The sequence below is a fragment of the Euwallacea fornicatus genome, chromosome 14 (genome assembly GCF_040115645.1).
Source record: "Euwallacea fornicatus isolate EFF26 chromosome 14, ASM4011564v1, whole genome shotgun sequence".
In the NCBI taxonomy this organism is placed as follows: Eukaryota; Metazoa; Arthropoda; class Insecta; order Coleoptera; family Curculionidae; genus Euwallacea; species Euwallacea fornicatus.
The window spans coordinates 3,004,585-3,025,738 of NC_089554.1; the positions used below are offsets into that span (position 1 = coordinate 3,004,585).

A 21,154-nucleotide genomic window follows, 5' to 3' on the forward strand; every position below is an offset into this window, starting at 1 on the left:
AATTTTGCGTCTTTTATTTGTGCCATTAGACTATATATAATGATGACGAGTCATAACTTTCAAAGAGCTACACAAATAATATGTAAGTTAGAAGTGAGTTTTAAGGAAAACATGGAATAAAATAGTGTGGGTAGGAAAGAGCTATTCAAACCAACCTATAATAAATCTATAAAATGACAGTCCAATTATCTAGTAAGAAGGTTGCAAGTATTTTTATATACAATCTGATAATGGTAAAAAGGCACAAACGAGGTGCAAAAGATTTGATAATAATCCGGCTGAATTCAAAATTGTCCAAAAACAACTGTGCTTAGACAATTATTAATTATTAATCCTTACGGGTCACTTGAATACATAAATTCAATTGACAAAAACCCACATTCGTTCGACAGTTTCACTAATTTGAGACAATTAACAGAGCTTTTGTCCTTATCAAAACCAGCAAAAAATGCCGCTCTAAACACATCTTTCATCGTTCCATCAATTAGTATGTGGCAGATAGCGGCGCCATCTGTCCGTACTGGGGGTCAGATACTGCCTCCGTCTTCCACACCGAGAGAAAGCCCCGTCTAAGGCAAAATTAGCAATCTGCAGTAGTAGAATTTGAATAGATGAGAAAACGGACATAATTCCTCTAACAAATGCAGATTTCTTCATAGTTCAGGTTTTAGCAATTATTATGAGGGAAGGCAAGATCCAGAACATTGGACTTATTATGGATCTAAGAGCTGCTAAGTCATGATTTAGCCTCAGGGCAACGAAGGTACAGTGAAATCCAAATATAACGATGGCGAGGATACCAAGGAAAACGGGTTACTATATTCGATAGTCGTTATATCAGGACTTGTTTTTTTTTTACGATTAAAGGACCATGAAAAAAACACAAACATTTACTTAAAAAGTTAAAAACTGTAACACATAAATAACAAAATAAGATAATTTAATACAACCTCTAAATTATTTATATTCACATATGTACGGTGAAAGCACATTATTTGTTAAAATCTTTCGTATTTTTTGTTTGATTTTTGTAAAGTAAAATAAACAACTTAATTTTTTTTTATTCGGAACTCATTTCATTCAGAACCCCTTCGTCGCTGAAATGATCGTATAGTGGAAAACTCTTCGAGGTTTTACTCTTTGCATGGCCGAAAATCTTCGCCACCCCCATAGTCTTCATCACGTTCATCTTGCATATCCTGAATGATGGGTATTTCGTTAGCAATTTCCTGGTCAGATCAAGCATCTTTTGCTTCCAAACAAAGGTCGGCATATACAAAATTAGTCCATAGTTTTCCTTTATCATATATCATATCAAGTCACATAATCTCCTTTTTCTAAATCATTATTTATCCTTTTTGCCGCTTCGGCTAAAGGAAAATCGGCCTCCTCTTCCAAGTGGCCAACAACGGACGTTAGTTGTCAACTCACATGTCCAAAAACAATTCATGATTGTTCGGGGTGATACCCTGCGCCATGCTTTAGAAATCAATGATATTGCACCCAAAAGGTTAATAACATGCTCTTTGTTTTGCTGATTGTCTTCAGGAACATTCATTGGCTGAAGCTTTCTAAAATGAACTTTCATTGCTATTACGAAACCCTTGTCAACCGGCTGCACAACTGGTGCGGTATTTGATGAGAGATAGTCAACGTTAATACTCTCTAAATATGATATTTTTCGGTGCTCTGGACGATTGTGTATTGATAACAAAAAATATTTTTTTCTTTAATTCAGTGATAAAGCCTTGCGAAATTTTTATAAACAGGACTAACGTCATCCAGGCTTCTATTAGACGTGTAGGATACAGATAAAAATTGAAAATTCTTGAAACAGAGGTGGTTTTTTAATTGTTCCATCGCAATTAGCAATACCTTATCTTGTATTAATGGCAGCAACAAAGAAGTTACTCTTTCGTTGGAGATTTTTCCACTTCTGCACTTCTCTCTTATAAGTTTCAATGTTTTGTTCGGGACCATTTTGTAGAAAAGTTCTGTTTTATCTGCGTTAAAATCCTCGTTGTTCTGGTAATTTTTTCGCCATTTCGATCACACAGTGTTAAACCTGTTCTCTGTCGCTATAACTAGTATACTAGCAGCCTCACCAGTAATGCTTCTATACGTAATGTTCTGTGTTTCCCGGAAGCGCTTACTCCAACTTTCTGAACATTCATATTTCGTGTCTTTATTCATTATTTTGGCAAACCGCTCCGCTTTTTCCGATAACATTGGGCCACTGATAGTCGATCCTTTACTTATTTCTTTTTCAAATTACTTAAATATTGCCGGATCAATATCTCCATGATTGGACAATTTAAGTTTTCGCTTGGCAACAAATTTTTATTAAACGCATTCTTGATATTTTCCCGATTCTTCCAAATTGTAGAAACAGTCGAAAGCGATAAGTGCAACTCGTTTGCAGTGGCATTGTTGCTTTCAACTGCTTCAAGTCTGGAAATTATTACATCTTTCTCCGCAACGGACAAAACTTTTATTTTTCTTGAAATTATTTTTAAAACACAACAAAATTACAATTACGCAAACAAGCTGAATACATACAATGAAGACAACCTCTAACTTATATAGGGTGTTTCCTAACTACGTGTAAAAAATTTAAAGGCGTAATCTTCGACTGATTTTGAGTCAAAAATGTCTAATAAACATATATCCGCAAATGCCTTGTTTCCAAGATACAGGGTGTTGACTGAAAGACGTTGAAAAAGGTTTTAAAGGTTTCTAAAGGTTTGGTGGTATTATTATAATTAATAAAAAGCAATTCTTATAATTAATCATTAAAGCATTCCCCCAAAAAATTGTCTTTTCTAAAATTCAAACACCCAAATTGAGTCATTTTGGAAATAAAATCTCTTTTTCTTGTCACATTTCAACACCCTGTATCTTGGAAACAAGGCATTTGCGGACATATATTTATTAGACATTTTTTACTCAAAATCAGTCGAGGATTACGCCTTTAAATTTTTTACACGTAGTTAGGAAACACCCTGTACAGTTCTCGTTCATAATTCAGGAATTTTCCCGATGATCCCTCTTCATCCTACATCTCTCAATAAAAAATTAATTTTTTTGGGCCATTTACCGACACAAAACATAAATGAAAATATCGACACATAAAAAACACAAATTCCGTGGCTTAAATCAACAAATCTTTTTTGTCGCATTTTTAGTTGCTTTGCGTCGGCAAATGGCTCAAAGAAATTGATTTTTTGTGTATTTATAGTAATTGCACTATAAAATCGTCTCTGCCAGCATTTAATTAGAAATTCCGCAAAAAGAGGAAGAAATTTATAATATAAAAAAGCGGTATTTTAGCAGCTTTACGTAGAAGTTGCAGAAAACCCACAATTATACATATGCAGGTGTGTCAAATATGTATATTAAAAAGAAATTTTCGGAGATTTGGTAATAAAGCCTCTAAAACCAGCTTTAAAAAAAATATCAGTTACTCTCTGAGTGACTTTTTAAAGAATGAACGCATTGTCAACTAAAATTACTATAGTATATCCCAACGCGTCGTTATACTGGGCCAGCAAAGCACCAAAAATGTCTTTTTTGCGGATGTTAAAAGCTTTTTTTACGATGGGTTTAATGCAAATCTAACGAAACGTTCGGATTTCCGTCACTATATGCGACTTATTACAACCGATGTTGTTATTCGCGACTTTCGCTGTATACAGGGTGGGCGCATTTAACCTCCCATTTTCTATAATTCTGTCAACATTAAAAGTACGATATTGATATTGTGTACAATTTAAAATTCATATAATTATAAAATAAGTTGTATAAATAATTTTCTTTTCACAGCCACTGGAATTTTTCATTCATTTTGATTACTATGGGAATGGTTTTCGGCGTATACCTTTTGACGTGTTTGGAATCCCGACAGACGTGTAATTAGAAAAATTTTTGTTTTTGAATTCCGTAACGAACTAAATTAAAACATACAGGGTCCCGTTTTAAAATAACGAAAATAAAATACTTTAAAATTTGAAAAATTTGACTCTAAATATTGGACACCCTGTACAATATCGATCATTGGAACTTTTTTAATACAACTATTAAATCATGTTCTATAAACACCTAATATAGGTTCTGTAAATAGATTAATTCTATTATTCGACAATTAAATAAATAATAAAATTGAATAAACTAAAATTATTTTTATTTTCTATTAATTTTTCAATCAAGACAATATTGAAATCTTACTTTGAATGATAGCCGAGCTATAGAAAACGGGAGATGGTACGAGTCAACCAGTATACTATCAAAGCATATTTCAAAATAAATTTAGTGAGTAGACATTGATATCTGCTAACTCTAGAATTTACTAGCTTTGCGCTATTGTCAATACTGCCAGCCAATCAAAATGCATAACTGCCAAAGAAAGTCGAAGTTCCTTTACCGGTTCAAAAAAAGTAAATTAGCTTTTCGCAGACCAAAGTAAGCCTTACTTAGTATGTCTTTTTTGATTTTCTTGCTTTCCGTATTTCGAAGAAAAGATTTTGCGCAAATAAAAAAAACTTTGTTATGCGGTTTGGTCTCCAGTAACAACACAAACGTCCTAATCATTTATTTAGGGACAATAAACTTCAATATTGGTTTTTTTCTTATGCAGTTTTAGAACCGGATCTCTGCTTTGCCCGTTCTCCGACTTTCTCCCCTTTCGGGGATTACAGAGTAAATTGGCCATTATTATGTTATTGAGAAGAGGATTCTGTGAATAAATTTGGTGTATTAAATTTTACAAAAGCAGGAAAGGAAAACGGCTCTTTGGTAATTGGTAAACTTTAATGGAAAGTTTCAAATTTTCATAGCCCCTTAAAAGGGCTTTTTTACGTTGCTTAAGAGAGCATTAGCACTATAGCTTTGAGTTCCGATATGGTGTGAGAAACCTTTTTGAAATAACCGTGAAATATAGGCCTATAAAGTCACGCAGGGAGAGTTAAAAGATGGAAAGTGCAAACCAACGCATACAAACTAACAATTTATGCTTTTTTTAGGGTTCTGTCCGACTGGTCATACTTCATGTGTTTAATAACCGATAATGCAAAATTTTAATTTGAGCTTTTCAGAATTGTAGCAATATCCTATGTGTTGATGCTTTTTCTCGCACTTCTGGTATATTGGTTTTTATTCGCACTTTCTAGGAAATTACTGAAATGTATGAAACAGGATTAAAAACTTGCCCAGTTACCTCATGTCGCAGCCGATTTTGCCCCTTGTTCTCCCAACTCTAATAGCTATCTGTGGTATCAAATATTTATGAATCATCTAAGCTTTGTATAGTATTTCGCTATACAATTGCATAACCAAATGGGAAGTCGGACGTATTTGGAGAGATACACAAACTTTTAATTAGGCAGCTAATTAGACTGTAGAGGATCTAGTCTAATGTCATCGTCTCCGATATCTAATAGCTAACGTTTGAAGGAGATTTTATATCTGAAAGATCAATTCTGCGTCTATGAAAGGCAAAACCCGTCTTTGTTTTGCAAGTTCAATGACATGCTCTCGTTTTCTACCAAGCTTTTGTGACATATTTCTCTATTTACGAGACCCATTCTGATAAATAAAATAGTAATAATAAAACCGCTATTTTGCATTCTCCCTATCTTCTCATCACGGGCCCTAGACGCATTAAAAAATGATTTTTTTTTAAATTATCGACCATAGATTTTATCTCATTTTGTACTCACTTAGACTAATCTATGGTCCGAAATTCATAAATTGAAAATTTTATTACAAAGTAACGGCTATGAGCCTTTGAACTGCTGAGGATTTGTTCCTTCCCAACCATGGGTGCAGCAACAAACATTTAAACTTCATCATACGAATTATATTTGAAATCTCTGAATTAAAAGCTGCGATGTTCACATGAGTACAAAAAGAATATATTTCTCTCTAAAGCAAATTACATGTAATCGTCATCTTTTCTTCGGGTTTACACATAAAAAAACCTTGCAGGACACTATAAGTAATTATTTGGCATCATAATCCACTTTCTCCTGGGCAAAACCCGACATTTCTGCAATGGTTACATAATTTGGACATCCCAAGACATAATTTTATTACACTGAGGCCCCCACACGTCCCATATATAACACTTAGTAAATATCTGCGTGCCTTTACTACACTTCGGCTGTTGTCCGTAAAACTTCCCAAAAATTCACATTAGATCTTTTTATCTTTCTGTAAAAATCGGGTCGGTGTTGGTGCGAATATCTTCACGTAGTACCTGCGACAGTACCGTTAGTCGACCCAATCAAAAGCGTTCTTGAAGTCTCCTCTCTTATAGTTGGCGAGTAATTTAGACGATGTTTTCGTGGTCCAAATGGTTCTTCTTGCTGTCGTCGGTCACTTTGGTGGCTCTGCAGGGTCAAGTTCCGCAGAACTTCGCTCAGGTGCAAGATGGCAGACAAGGTAGGTAAAGGTCAACAGACTACAGAATTGTGGGTATTTGTGAAGTTCAAGAAGGATCTGTCCGTGATAGTTTAATTTGATCATCTTCGTGGTGTTGTGCCAAAGTGGATATGTTTTGTGGGGATTTAATGAAATATTTCAAGGTTCATTGTGTTGAGAAATTATTACAGAACTCCCAAGAATTCAAAAAAATCTGCTATCTAACATCTCCATTTTTGTTTTTTGACTAGGGCGAAACCTCTTAGACTGGATAGGATTAGGAACCGGCCCAGACCAAGACCCGTATCTGGCAAAAACCAACTCTCAATGTTTAAATGGAGATTTGGCGTCGTGTTTCCAAAGCCGGGCCTTGGGATCACTTGACGATTTCTTCAATCAGGTATCTACATTACAATTTGATTTAAAAAAAAAGCCCGTATAGGAATATCTCTAGGAATCCACATTTCCAAATACACAAAAAAAAGAATATGTGATTTTCAGTGGTATTGTTGCCAATCCAGATTAGCTTTGCTCAATACAAATTCTCCACGCTCATTTATGTTCATCCGCTTGTCGAATTTATTCGGATTGGAATAGTTTTCAATAGATATCTCCGCGGGCAAAAGAAGATTATCAGGAACGGAGTTCCATAGAAAATCCGACTTTAAGTTTTCTGCATAATTTATAGATTTCTATTTCAGCCAGAGTATATTTTGACAGAAAGGGCACGAGTTCTCAGGTTGCCCGAACAACATTTACGATCTCGCGGACAAGAAAGTTATGAATATTCCTCTTCGCCTCGTGCCGAGGATTCTGAATGGGATGCATTGGTTAAATTTGGAATGAGAAAGGTAAGATTAAAACTAAGTTTAGAGGGCTTAAAGTTTTGGCCGTATCTCGTATACAAATTCCACGAACGGATAGTATACGAGGCAAATTTTGTGATGGAATTACCGGATGGAACATCTTTCCATCGACTCTTTTTGGTGTTAGAAACTCGTTTCAGTTCAAGTTCACTGCGCCCGATAAGATTTTTTAGAGTTGTCGCGAAGATTTGGTGATGGACATGTTTCGAATCTAAAATTTTTTTGCTATATTCATTGTTTCGCCTTTAGACAACGTGGTACCACTTGTTCCTTGCAGATCGAGAAATTTTTAAAAGCAACCGCCATTGAAGTCGACTTCGATGAAGATGTCACCGAAAGAGGGAAATATGCTCCTAGGTTTATTGACGAAATCTCGGACGAAATTGATGTTATTGAAGACAAGAAGGATTCAATATTCAGTGAGTAAACTTATACTAGACGTATTAGAACTGAGGTTTTAGAGCGTCTAGGATCTGGAGCAATTTCAAAAAAGAGGTTTTCTTAGAATTTAAGATTTCCATAGGAAATTGCAATTGAACTTAAGTACTAGGTAGCATCAAATGATTTTTTCGTTTTTAAGTCTGTCGTTGCCTTAATTGTTAAAAGATGTGTCATAATCCATAATGTGTGAATAGGACCGATATCTAGCGCGCCATCGCCTGATTTAACGCCGGAAAATAATACTTTCCAGCTGGAAAATTTTCTTTAAATCAGGCTCCTTGAACAAGAAACGTCGTGCCACTTTCGACTGCATTAAGAGTATTTTTCCGGGGCCCTCAGCCGTTCAGAAAGTTTCCACATTATCCATATTGTGTGGATATGTTCAATATTCCAGGCACTCTTGCCCGGTTTGGCAATTTTCCCCAGAGTGGTCTCCGTAGATAAATGTCATGCTAATACGATAAGGGTATGTTTTCAGCTCTCTCAGTTTTCATGAAATATTTGCAATTATTCATTTTCCTGGATTTTCCTCGAAAAGGACGTTTACCGGCTGATGTATGCTTTGTTTTTGAACACACAGTATGTTTTTAAACCTCAAATTTATATATAAAGCACTTTATAAATAGTTGTTAAAATTTTGAGCTCTTTAATATCGCTTTGATAGCTCAGTTTCTGGACAGTTTCTTTAGTAAATCAATTAGAATCATCAAACGTTAAAGAAAAACAGGACTCGTTGCTAAAAGCATAAAGTGAAAATTGTCGTAAAAAATTGTGGAAATTCAATACGGCACCCACCTGTATCTTCTGTAATTCAAAACAAAGAGGATTTACTGTCTCATAAAAAACTGTCCTTACCACGTCTGATATTCGCATTTCTCGTATGAGAAGTTTTTCTGTTACATAGGGAGAAACGAATATCGACAAAACGTTTTTTTTTTTTAATTTAATTTAACCAATCTCGCATCTCTTACCGTTATTAAAGTATCCATGCTACTCTTATCTTAAATAGACTACACAACTCAGGAAGTCTTCATTTAATAGTTAGAACGTATAGCTATATCTAACAAACATGGAAAATTGCTCAAAAGTCCCTCGAGACGATTTATGTTATATGAAGGGGAAGGTCAAATTATACAGGATGTTCCATAAACATATTGACAAAATTTCAGGGGATATAGCGCTCATAAAAATAAAAACTTAAATGCAATAAAGTTAGATCCGAAATCGCTTCGTTTCCAAGATACAGTTTAACAACTTTTTTTTTTAATATTTCAAAAACGGTTTAGGATAAATCCATGATATTACGCACACGCTATAGCGAGATCAATGTTCATGCTCTTAAGTAAACAGAATATTTCCACCGACACCAGTGGCGGCCGGGCCGTCTTTCAATGGTATGTTAAATTTTTTTTACCGGGATACTACTGACTTGTTTTAATATGAATATATATTTTTTATATTCCACGAATTCTTGACAAAAAAAAAGTCTGTAAGTGTTTTGTTGCTCAGGTAGCCGTTTTTAAGATTAAAAAACTATTTCTCATTCCTGTGCTTAATTAAAAACCTCCATAGGTTTGCAGGTGCGATTTTTTTTTATATTCTTTAAAATGAATAAATTGAATTCCCTTTTTTATTCGAGGTAAAATGTATGAAGACAAACATGTGTGAAAAATGCCTCGTCGCATAATAACACTCTTCTACCGAGATATGGTTCCAGTAGTCTGAGTCATTTACACGTGTAGGAACGTTGGATGACCGCACGCACGCCACTGGTATTGGTCGGAATAATCTGCCTACTCCAAAAAATGCAAATTTATCTCGTCATATTGTGTCTCCAATTTAATGCGTTTGTCCCAAACCGTTATTGGAATATTAAAAGAAAAAAAATCTATACCCTTTATCTTCGAAGCGAAGCGATTGCGGATATAACTTTACGCGATCTAAATATTTGTTTTCATGAGTTCTATATCCCCTGAAAGTTTATCGCTGTATTTATAAAACACCCTGTATATTAACTAACCTCTTCTCTCCTAGCCTCCCCAATCACGTAACGTGAAATGATCACGTCGTGCTTTGGATGCCTTATCTTATCAAATAAAGCTTTATGAGGTACCAGTGAAAATCATTTTTAAGAGCTTTAAGATAAAGCGTCCAGGCAAGCAGGGGGTTGCCGTCTAAGATTATTAATTTGAGATGGGCGGGGAAGGGAAAAGAGGTTACTTAAAAGGCTCCGCAGTTCGTACGATTAAATCGAACTTAAGGCAGAATTTGGTACTTGACCTTAGATTCACGTTAAACGTTTACTTTTGCACACATTGTCCTATTTATAATGCGTCTTTGGGTGTGATGTCGGATTGTTGGGGGAACGTCGCTATCGGCATAAAAATGGGAATTTAAACATGAAGACGATCCGAAATTAAATATTAGAGGTCAATAAGCCAAAATATAGTACAATACACCTTAACAAGTTTCAAGGCTTTGGTAAAAGCGCCAAGACTTCAATCATTAGGGTTTTTTGAATGCTCCTACTTTAGACAGATATATGCAGAGAACGTTTAGGTAACATAGGCTGCTAAATACACCTAATACGTAATAAAATCGGCTTCGGGACTTTTTCCCTTTGGAAATATTCCTTAAATGGGTGAAAACATTGTTTTTTTAAAGGTAACAGATATTTTCACAGAAGACTTGTAATATTATTCCCCTTGACTTTTATTTGATAGGGGACCGAAGAGAATATCAAAATATACACCCTTCGGAAAACAAATTTAGAATTTATTTTGAGGAATTTTAAAGAACGATTTCTCATAATTTTCAGAGAGAAAGCAGCTGAAAAAGCTGTTCATTCCCATGCTGCTTATCCTGAAACTCTTCAAGTTGAAGCTTTTACTTTTCTTACCTCTTATCCTCGGATTGGCATCATTCAAGAAGCTTCTCAGCTTCCTTGCTCTTTTAGTGCCTGGTAAGTCACCTTCTGAAATACGTTATGCGTAGTACGCGATAACGAAACTTTCTCAGTTGCAAGTGCAGTCTACAACGTAAGATATTTTAAAGTGTTGTTCCGTCGGAAACTTTAGAGAACAACATTTAAGGTTATTCGATAAGTCTCCGTTAAAATGGAGGATATCGTTTCAGGTCTTATCGCCTACTTTAAATTCTGCAAGCCCAACTTTCAAACTAGCTTCGGACCCAGCCATTTTGCCGGGCCACATTACTCCTCTGCGGGAGTTGCATATCCGCAACATTTTAGGTAAATCTTATCTAGATAGATATATAGGACGATTAAAAGTTGTGGAAACGCTACACCAGAAAACATACCAACTAATGATGCATAACTGAACACAGAATTCAAAAATTATGCTCTTTTTCTGAAAAAGCAGCGGCGTGCCCGTCTTTGAATAATTTTTTGCCCACCTGAAAACGCGTTTTTCGATGAAAATTGTACCTCTTCTGGCGCGACAACGCCTACCAATGTCTTAAGTTGAAAAATAACTTAAGCGCATGTGCAGACATTTATAAAATGTTATTTCTAAAATAAAATTTAAGCTCCTCGTACCTTTATTAAGGGCGATATTTTGAATTAGTGCCGAAGAAAAAATATCCGATATTGAATCGTTAATTACTGGTAGAACGATTTCCCCAAACTTTGGAATCGCCCGCTATATCTAAACAAATTTTTGACATATGATGCCCTTAAGCGCCATTTACAATGATAAACGTTTTAGAGAACAACCAAGCTTCGTGCAACCGCAGACCTATCAAGAAGAATACCACGGGCATGAAAACGGGTTTAGCTTTAGGGATGAAAATGCTGCCCAGAATTTGGCTTACAATGGGTGGAATGGACAGTACCGGTCTAATGGCAAGGACATTCAAGCTGAACCTGAGATAAGCTCTAAAAGGTCAATACTGCCTGATTCATAAGTTAAATGCCGTTGATGGGCGTTTGGGTTAGATGAGCGAACCAACATCAAGAATTTAAGAGTTGTGGAGCGAACATGGAGCTTCCTTTAGGCTCTTCGGAGTTTTTGAAACAGATATTATACCAATGTGGATTCAATTTTCCCCAATAATTTCAAATCGTTTCAATGTTGCAGCCAATATTGAATAGAGAATAAATTTATTATTTATGGAATACAATAATCCTTAGCATTAGCAAAAGCGAATCTGCTCATTTATATGTAAATATTGTAATGAATATTATTAATGTTGCATTGTGATAATTTTACTATGTGCCGACATCCAGGTATTTCCATGTTTCTTATGTAAATCCTCGAAGCATAGATAGATCTTTCAAGGATTTACATAAGAAACATAAAATGGATATAGAGATAGAAGGCCTCGATGGCGCCCTTTCAAAATCAACTATAAGAATATTTCGAGCATCTGAGAAAGAATGTCATTAGTTAGAGTACCTTAAATACGTCGAAATATCGATGAACTTACCCAGCAACTTTAGTTTCGAAGTTCAGGGTATTCATATATTCATAGTTATCGTAAGTGGTTGCAATAAGTTTTCACTAATTAATGCTCATATTTATTATTGTATGAATGTACTGACCGTTTTTCAATTTGTAAATATATAAATAATTTGTAATTTAAGTTGTACATCGAAGATGGCAAGTTACACGTGCAATATCGCCTAGACTGGCGATGAACGCATTGAAATCTTGGAAATTGGGAGATATAAAGGGATGGCCGTATTTGCAATGTTTTAAACCATTTTATATAGAAATCATATCCGATAAAATCTGAAGCAATTTTTAAAGCGGATATTAAAAGCGGAAAGAAAAGTTTCTTAAAACTTTACCCATTTAACATTCTTGGCATCTCTTATAGTTTGTAAGCTCCCGATACATCACCAATTCCGTCTATACTGTATAAAATTATTGCGTCGTACGGACTTGATAGACAAAAGCAGATGAATTTAAATACAAAATGCTAGTTGATTTTGAATGTTTCTCTTCCATAAATTAGAGTTATCCAGTGAAATTGTGGACGCAGGTCTGAAAACTTGATATTTGAGCATGTAAAATCAATTTTAAACTAGACATTATTAAACTGAATTATGATCCTTTCTGTTTAGAATATTGAAGGGAATTTTTCAATGAGTTATTCAACGTTTGTCGAAAGCAATGACCAATTCAAATGAATTTTTTTCCAATTTTGGAGGCTCTTCATGTTACAAACTCGCTCTATATTTTAACAATTAGTTACAAGCATTTCACAACGTTAAAATTGAAAGATCATTGCTTATAAATTAAAACCTTATTTAGAATTCCATGCACGTCTATCTAATAACTAAACGATGGTAAATCTACGGATATGCCGAAGTCTTCGTTCTCTACCTGCAAGGTAATATAATTAACTCAGGAAAATGTGAAGTGTTTGCGTTAATTGTTGTCTATATAAGGATTGTTTTTAATATAGAGAACTAGAAAAATGAAATCTTATGTAGCGCATCCAAGATAACGAGGTTCAGGAAGGGGGTCTCGTAAACGGTAAGAGATGGAGATTTGGTGAAATGAGAGAAAGGTTGCACATTATGCAGAGAGATCTACAAGATTGTTTTTGTTTTTTTTTTTTGGTAATTTATTTCCCGATTTATGTTTGTCTGAACGTTTTTACCCCAAAATATTTGAGCCGAACCGTAAAGTTTTCTGGGTCGTTTACCCACGATCTCTCTTTTACCTACATCTGCATCTATTATTGTCTCGGAGATCCCCACACTGGACGTCCCACCCTGAACGCACCACATACCTATTTGATGTATGTACTCACAGTGCCCGAGGCTAAAAACAACGTATTCTAGACAATCGGCAATATATAAGGAAATGCTTTGGCTTCGGTGATTTGCAAATGTTGCTAAGGTGAGTCCCATGTAATCGAATCCGTGGGTTGGTCCAATAATATTTATCTTTAATTTGAAAGATTTTCGCAGAAATCCAAGTTAGACAAGCCGTTGTGCGGCTACATTGCATAAATTCGATAAGCTTTTGCGGAAATGCCTGACCGCACAACGAATCCCGTGATATCATTCAACATCCAATTTGCTCTTTGTGGCCTATCTCCACGGAACAATAATTTATTATCAACAAGATCCAAGATCCAATTAGTTAAATTGCAACTCGATATCGGGATTTATGTTTGTACGTTATACATCTAAGGATGTCCAATAAGAGCAATCCATTCCAGTAATAGAAGCGGTGGGAATATTGGATAAACGATCTAGATTTCCATATTTGCATTGTTTTATTATGCGTTTTATATCGGTATTATAAAGAAAAAAATATGATACTGTGCTGAGAGCCGCAGGGTAATCATCTTAATTAGTACAATCAAGATGATGGTCGGAGAAATCTGTGAGAGTGAAAACATTACGTCCGGTACTATACCATGTGTTATGCAGTAAAATCTAGCATTAACCTCGAAAGAGAATAACTGATTTCGATCGAGAATAAACCAGAATTAATTCTCATTGTTAAATACTAGAGCACGAGATTTGATATGATTCTTTGGAATCAAATCATGAATGCATTTCTATGAATGAAATAAGCATATATGATAATTTACTTTGATAGGTGAAAAGTTCGTTTGCGAATGCATCAATTTGAATATTGTATTTAATCAGGTTGGGTCAATACGGTGTGACCTTATAAATAACTTAATAAATAACAGTTTTGCGACGAAATTGCCCATGAGCTCTTATGCAAATGCAATATTCGTTTAACGGGACCAAATCTAGTGAATCAACCGATAGTGGTGTCCACATCGTTGATTGTATCAAATCATCTAATAGGAAATTTTGTAAATATCTGGGACAGTGAATTAATTTTTGGAACAGGCAAGGAATTTACCATTTAAAAGGCATCTAAAAGAGAATCTGGTTAAAAATCGTTTCGTCTTGGTGTGCCTTAAATCCGCGTAAGAAGCGAAAATAAGGGAGGTGAACAAAAGATCTTATTTTAGAACACAACAATTCAAGGAAAAGTAACTTTTACCCTTCTAAATAAGGCCTCAATAGTGAACTTTTTCTTGAATTCCGGGTAAAACTTTTTCTTTTCACCGCGTAGAAAACACACTTTTCCGTAACGAGATATTCAAAGTATTGTGGTCAAAGGAAAACAACATTCCTAATACAGGAAATCGCAATTTCTGTTTCATTTATATGGTGCCATTGTAGTAAAACATCTTACTCGCATAATTGCTCTTGTTTGCTTTTAATAGAACCTGACCACTGGCCCTTTAACTAGTTTACCAAAGGCCGTCTGCAGGCGGACAAACGTAAACAACGGAATTCTTGACCTTCTTTAAGCTAAAAACCACGCACGTGATACGTGGTAAAGGTCAGTCATGCAGCTAGACTAAGAGCCGTCGGTGGTACTCACAGGAGAATTTCTTAAGTACCAGCACACAACTAAAAATTTGTGCTGGTATTTATTTTAGCAGCATTTATGTTAATGCCTCCTCGGGAGGCGACTCTAAGGCTTGGTACTAACGGATTCATGTGGAATTTGCGATTTAAATCCTTCCTTCAGAGATGGTCACTTCTTCCTTGTTCCGTGTAATATTTTATATCGCTGAGCTTTCGAACATTGGGAATAGACATTCGTGTAAACGCTAATGGGATGGCACTTGAGGCTGGCACAATTAATTTGCATAACTAAAGACTAATTTAGACGACGGAAAATCGAGGAGAAAGACACTTGAGTGGATTAGCAATGTATGTCACATATGTGGTAAATTTCAACTCAGGTCAAGGTTACTTCTGAATGGACTTCCGAATATTTGTCTTACCCATTTCCTAAGGCCATTAAGTACCAGTTCTTTAAATTGAAACCACATGAAAATGGTCTGTAGTTAGTGCGCTACAGGAAGCACGAATCATTACAGGAAAATAAATTAAGTTAACGTTTGTCATGTGCATGTGCTTCAGACCAAGCCATGAGAAGATGCAAACCCCAATTGCAAACATACTTTGCGTAAAGTCATAATTCATGTAAATATGCTACTCGGTCTTTGCAAATTGAAAGTTAGGTAAATTTTAGTAAATTGTTTCTGCAACTGAAGCCACAAGGCAGTCTGCAGAAACTACGTAAATATTTATCGCACTCTGTTCAATGCCGAAACGTCTTTAATATGGCCAAAGTGTTCCGTTAAAATCAGGAATACGCCTAAAAGAGCAACGCAGTCGTAAGTCGGCAAAAATGTATGAAATATAACTTTAAATGTTTCTTAACCCAAGTACGGGTGTCTAACTTCAGAGTAAAGTTCATTTTTGATATATGGAGAAATCCTGTGAACACATGACGGAAATAGTTCGATTTTCAGGAGGGGGATGTTGAAGTTTCAGGCTTTTAGGCACACTCCTTCGCTTTTTGAAATATTAATTTTCTATTTTGCGTATCTCTCTCCGGCCTGCGGGAATAAATTTCTTTAATGGTCGAGGACATTTATAGGTACATAGACGACTAAAATACGACAATGAAAAAAGACGCGTAAATCAGTTAAGCATTGAAGAAAATATTTTCCATGAAAATCCGGATCATGTCAAATATTATTTTTAGTTGTACATGTTTTGATGTAACGGAAATATATACAGGGTTATCCATGTAGTCGAGAAATACACATTTTAATTTTTTCTTGTAGAATCTCATGTATATTATAATGTTTTTAAGTCGATTAAGAAATCCTGAACATATTTCATGCAACATAACTAAATTCACCAGTTTTTGAAACAAATTACGAAAAAAATAACGACTTAAAAAACAACGGTATAAAATACTATAATATTATGTACTAAATGTTCGAACTGTGACCCGCTGACCTCCTGACAGTGGGCAAGCTACTATTCAAATTCCTCAAGACATTTCCTTACATTTAAGAAGGTATTTGTTGAACTTCTTGAGTTATTTTATTTTTTAACTCTTTATATTTTGCGCTTATTTGAATGTACCATATGTTTCAGACAACCTCATAAAAAAGTCCGTAGGAGCGAGTTCAAGCGATCCAGTGAACCACTGTAACTCCCATTTTTCACTAACTGTTAAATTTAGACATGGGTATGTTACGTGAAATATCTTCAGAATTTGTCAAAGAACCCAAAAGCGTCATAATATACATGAGGTTTCATAAGAAAAAAATATGGAAATGTACATTTATTTACTATATTGGGTAACCCTGTATATGTGTCCGTTACGTCAAAACATGTACAACTAAAAACAATATTTGACGTGTTCCAACATTTTCATGAAGAACATTTCCTCCAAATTTTAACGAATTTATGCGGGATTTTTGATCCTCTACGTAGAGTGGTATTTGTTAGGGTCAAGCCTGTTTGCACCAATCCAACTTCTGCGATGACCCTTTTTACTCATATTTATTCGTAAACTGGTCAATATGTTTAGGAATAAACAATTACGTTTTCGGTCTTTTTTTTTGGATTTTGGCAAGGAACCATGCGAACTCAAATAAATGAGAAATAGCATTATATGCATTTTTTTTCCGGGAAAAATACCAACTCGAAAAGCGTGTCAATGAATTGTAATTTCGGGGTACAAACGGTTGATTTCTCATAATTCACTCAGTTAAATTCATCATTGCGTATCTCATTCCAATAAGTGGTCAACATATTTGTTTATTCGTTTAAGGGACATGGTTTTTCCCGGTTGCATCTAATTCTAAACACCACCTAACTTAAATATTCCTTAAAAAAATTTGATCTTTGCACTGTTTCAGCAGCATTGATTTTTACTTTTAATGATTGTGCCTGATCATTCCAAGTTTTTGTCACTGTTATTTGTATATGTGATTTCTCCGTAATTCCTAACGATATCCTCAATGATAGGTGGCCAAAACAAATTAAGGTCATGAGTTTTCTTCTTCTTAGATTTACAGCAGACAGATTGAGGAGTCACATCTCATCTTCATCTTTTTTTTTATACAGGTTCGTGATGTACTTATGATTGCGTTTTGCGACATTAGCAATAGAATAAATGATTCCAAATGTTTTGAAAGTTCAATTAATTCTGAGTTAAAAGAGCTAGCATTTCGCGTTTTAAAGATTTCTTCTCTCTAACTAGACTCTTCCGAATATTAAGTTGCTAGCAAAGTGTATTAAATAAATCAAAATATTTATCATGTGACCGTTCAAAACATATTATGCCACAATAACGTTTAACTGGCTTTTCCAAAACCTTGGAGGGAATAAAATACGTTTTTTTTTTATTGCGGAGTGTCAGAATGTTTAGTTCAAGTTAAGATAAAGTAGGATTACCAATCAGGTTCAACAAACCTACACTATATTTACTGGATGCTTGAGAGTAAAAGTGACAAAAGCCCAGGGGAGTTTTCACTCGTTTTCGAGATATAGGGCGTGAATTTTAAAAAAAATTAGTCTTTTTACTAATAACTTAAAAACGCTTTAGCCCATTTTATGAAATTTTTACGGTTTATTAAAACAATTATCAGATCAGAATTGGATTAATTAGATTTGATCCACAATTTCCAGGGACGTACTCAGCAAGCAGGTCAGTTGTTTTTTTGCATAAAAAAATATCCCCTGTAGTTTTTTTGCGGTGTTAGTGTAACATTAATATAAATCCTTTAATTTTTTTTTATTAATAAATGGTAGCAAATGACAACCTTCTGCTTCAATGCAGGCATTGCACCGTCTCATCATACTTTGTCGTACTCGTTCGAAAACACCCGGAGTGTTCTGGATATCCCGGTAAAAATAAAAGTAAAGACTTATAAAATTTTCATTACTTTCGAAAATATCGGATTCCAAATTTGACACTGTCATATCGTCGAGGAGGAAAAGTGACTACGAAATTGTGTCAGACATTTTCAATTATCTCTTCAAATGAGTCCAGAAAAAAATAAAAACTTTTTATCGAAATTTCGCACTTTCCTGGATATTTTCGGAAGATATCAATATTTTATAATTCTTCAAACAGCATCTTACAAAACTCGAAGATGCGAAACTCTGCCCTAATTTCACCAGCCTCGTATGTCTTCAAATAACCGAGATCCCAATGGTTGAGCTCGTAAAACGGACACCCTGTATAGGCAATCGTATTTTTCCTAATCCACGACAAAGTTTCGAACTGCATCTCCGGTCTCACCGATTTCTAGAATTTCAACTCGATTAGACGACGACCATGCCCGTGCACAAGCTAAAAGGTCATAAGGGAAAATTTTACTCGTTTACTCGCCCATAATTATGCAAATCCGATGGTTCAGAAATTTTATATCTTTTCCCTGCATCGTCTTATTCTGCATATTGTTATTTTCCCATGAGAGAATTTGGCTACTAATTATCGTAACCTTATGGGTGTTTGATTAACATAGTCTTCCTATCTGTTTGTCTGTGGCCCCTTACAGTAGTCTACTTTTTCGTGGGTACTTCTCGTAGAGTAAAATTTTTTACATTAGTGGCATCCTTGCCTCCGAAGATTTCACGTCTTGGAGCAGCATTTTATTCATAATTAACTTTGTTTAACCACTTACGAAGCACCTGGCCTGTGGGATATTTACATGTTTCTTCTAGTATTGGATTCATTCAACAAGGATCATGAAATAATTGAACAAACATCAAACAACCAATTAAAAAAATGTTAAAATTAATTTACATTAAATCATCATAATGAAATAACTTTATGATATAAAATCTTTGACTGAAAGCCGGAAAATTAAGGTAGTTAGCTTGTGAAAGTGTTCAAATTTTTTACTTCCCGTTACGTTTTAGTTCAAAGTTTCCGAGAACTAGCGACGAATAGAAGTTTGAAAGTCCCCATAAGAAGCATTAGCAGACTTCATAAAGCGAAAATTTAATATCTCGCAAAAGTAGTGGCTAAAATGATATTCTATGGGCGGTTTTTAAAAAAATTGCTATAATTGACGGAGCTAGGTTGGAAACTTTATTAAAATCGATTTATACTGAAAAATGAATCTCAAAGTTTCTAAGGAGCTCAAGTAGGAAACTGCTTATCTACAGTTATTGCAAATGCATGGCTGTGCCTACTTAGAACAAGAATAACATTTCAAGGAGTCACATTATTTCCAGTCGAACTATAGGGAAACCTTTAATCAAATATTCTAAAATCTTTATTCAAATACCATTTTGGAGGGCCAAGTAAAATTGGGTTCACCCAAGCGAAGCATTTTCTTTAATTTATTTATAAAGGCGAACATGCTGCGTGAGTTGTGAGCCTTTAGCTCTTCAACTTTATAATTTTAAGCTTAAATCACGAAGTGGAAAAATGGGACGAGATTAAGAGAAAGGGCAGAACTACTAGAGCTTTATCGAACGAAATAAACTATTTTCCACTAAGTCTATATTAAATTATCGCAAGTGGATGCCGGTCCTCCAATGGAAATTCGGCCAAAAAAACGTCCGTTTTATGTGCAAAACGTCTCTACGGCCCTATTCGAAATAATACAAATACTCTCTTCAGCTATTTAAAACTGTCAAACCCATCTTCGTTCTACCAAACACAAATTATTCTAAGTGAAACCCCTGGACGCCCTAAGTTGTTGAGCTATTACCATTTAAATAACTCGACAGTATACCGCAACTAAAGGCAAACAGATTGAGGTAAATTTCCATCACAAGGTTGGGTCTACTCCACTGTGGTTTGTCAGAATAATCCAAACAGAAACGAGCATTTACTGAAAGTTTAACATTGGCCCTCATCGAAAGCGAACAATGGCCCCCGTGAAAATTGTTATTACTAAATGAAACAGTTAAAAACTGTGAGATTTACACTTTCGCTTCGCATAAGCCTTATTTACTCTGTAAAATTTAGAGGCTTCTTTAAACGATTATATTACTAAATTGACAAGCTAATGACCCAAGCAAATACGCGTTGGTAATGAGTTTGGAAGTAAATACAATCAACGATGATAGTTAGGATCACTTGCAGCTGTACATAAATTCACGTAGGCCCATGAAATTTGAAGTAACACACTTACACGGGTGAAAGTCGCAACAAATTCGATGAGGCGTGTTACAGTGCAATAATCAAGACTATCACGTAATGAGTGCTTTATATGAAAAACAACTATTAACAAGAAAAGTGCTTTACGTGACTAGTGCTGTTAGTTTCTAAACTGTCCGTTAAAATTGAACTCTTCAAAAGAACGATAAGAGTGCTTGAATTTTGCGACAAACAATGGGATTTTAGTTCATGAGAATAAAATTAATTTCATGGAATTGATGTAGCGTCCAAACTGAATTAGTTGTTAAATTATTATCATTTCATTGTGTTAATCTAATGCACCTAGCGCAATTACATTCAAATGATCATTTATCAAATATTTGCATATTTGGCAGTTTCAATATAAATTTAATTCTCGCTTTTGGGCTATTGAATAATAGAAAATGCACGATTTTATAGGTGTTGAGCCTCAATGCGTCCCACGCTTTC

The 21,154-nt window shown here is 35.0% G+C and overlaps 1 protein-coding gene across 1 annotated transcript; it reads left to right on the forward strand.

Annotated features, from left to right (window-relative positions):
* The first annotated feature begins 6,008 nt into the window (after window positions 1-6,008).
* On the forward strand, window positions 6,009-11,980 carry Osi2 (DUF1676 domain-containing protein Osi2). The gene is made up of 7 exons (XM_066290072.1): window positions 6,009-6,438; window positions 6,669-6,817; window positions 7,119-7,268; window positions 7,561-7,702; window positions 10,543-10,686; window positions 10,860-10,974; window positions 11,450-11,980. Exons 1-7 carry the CDS (start codon window positions 6,333-6,335, stop codon window positions 11,646-11,648), a joined length of 1,005 nt encoding a protein of 334 aa, XP_066146169.1. The 5' UTR covers window positions 6,009-6,332; the 3' UTR covers window positions 11,649-11,980.
* The last annotated feature ends 9,174 nt before the right edge of the window (window positions 11,981-21,154 follow it).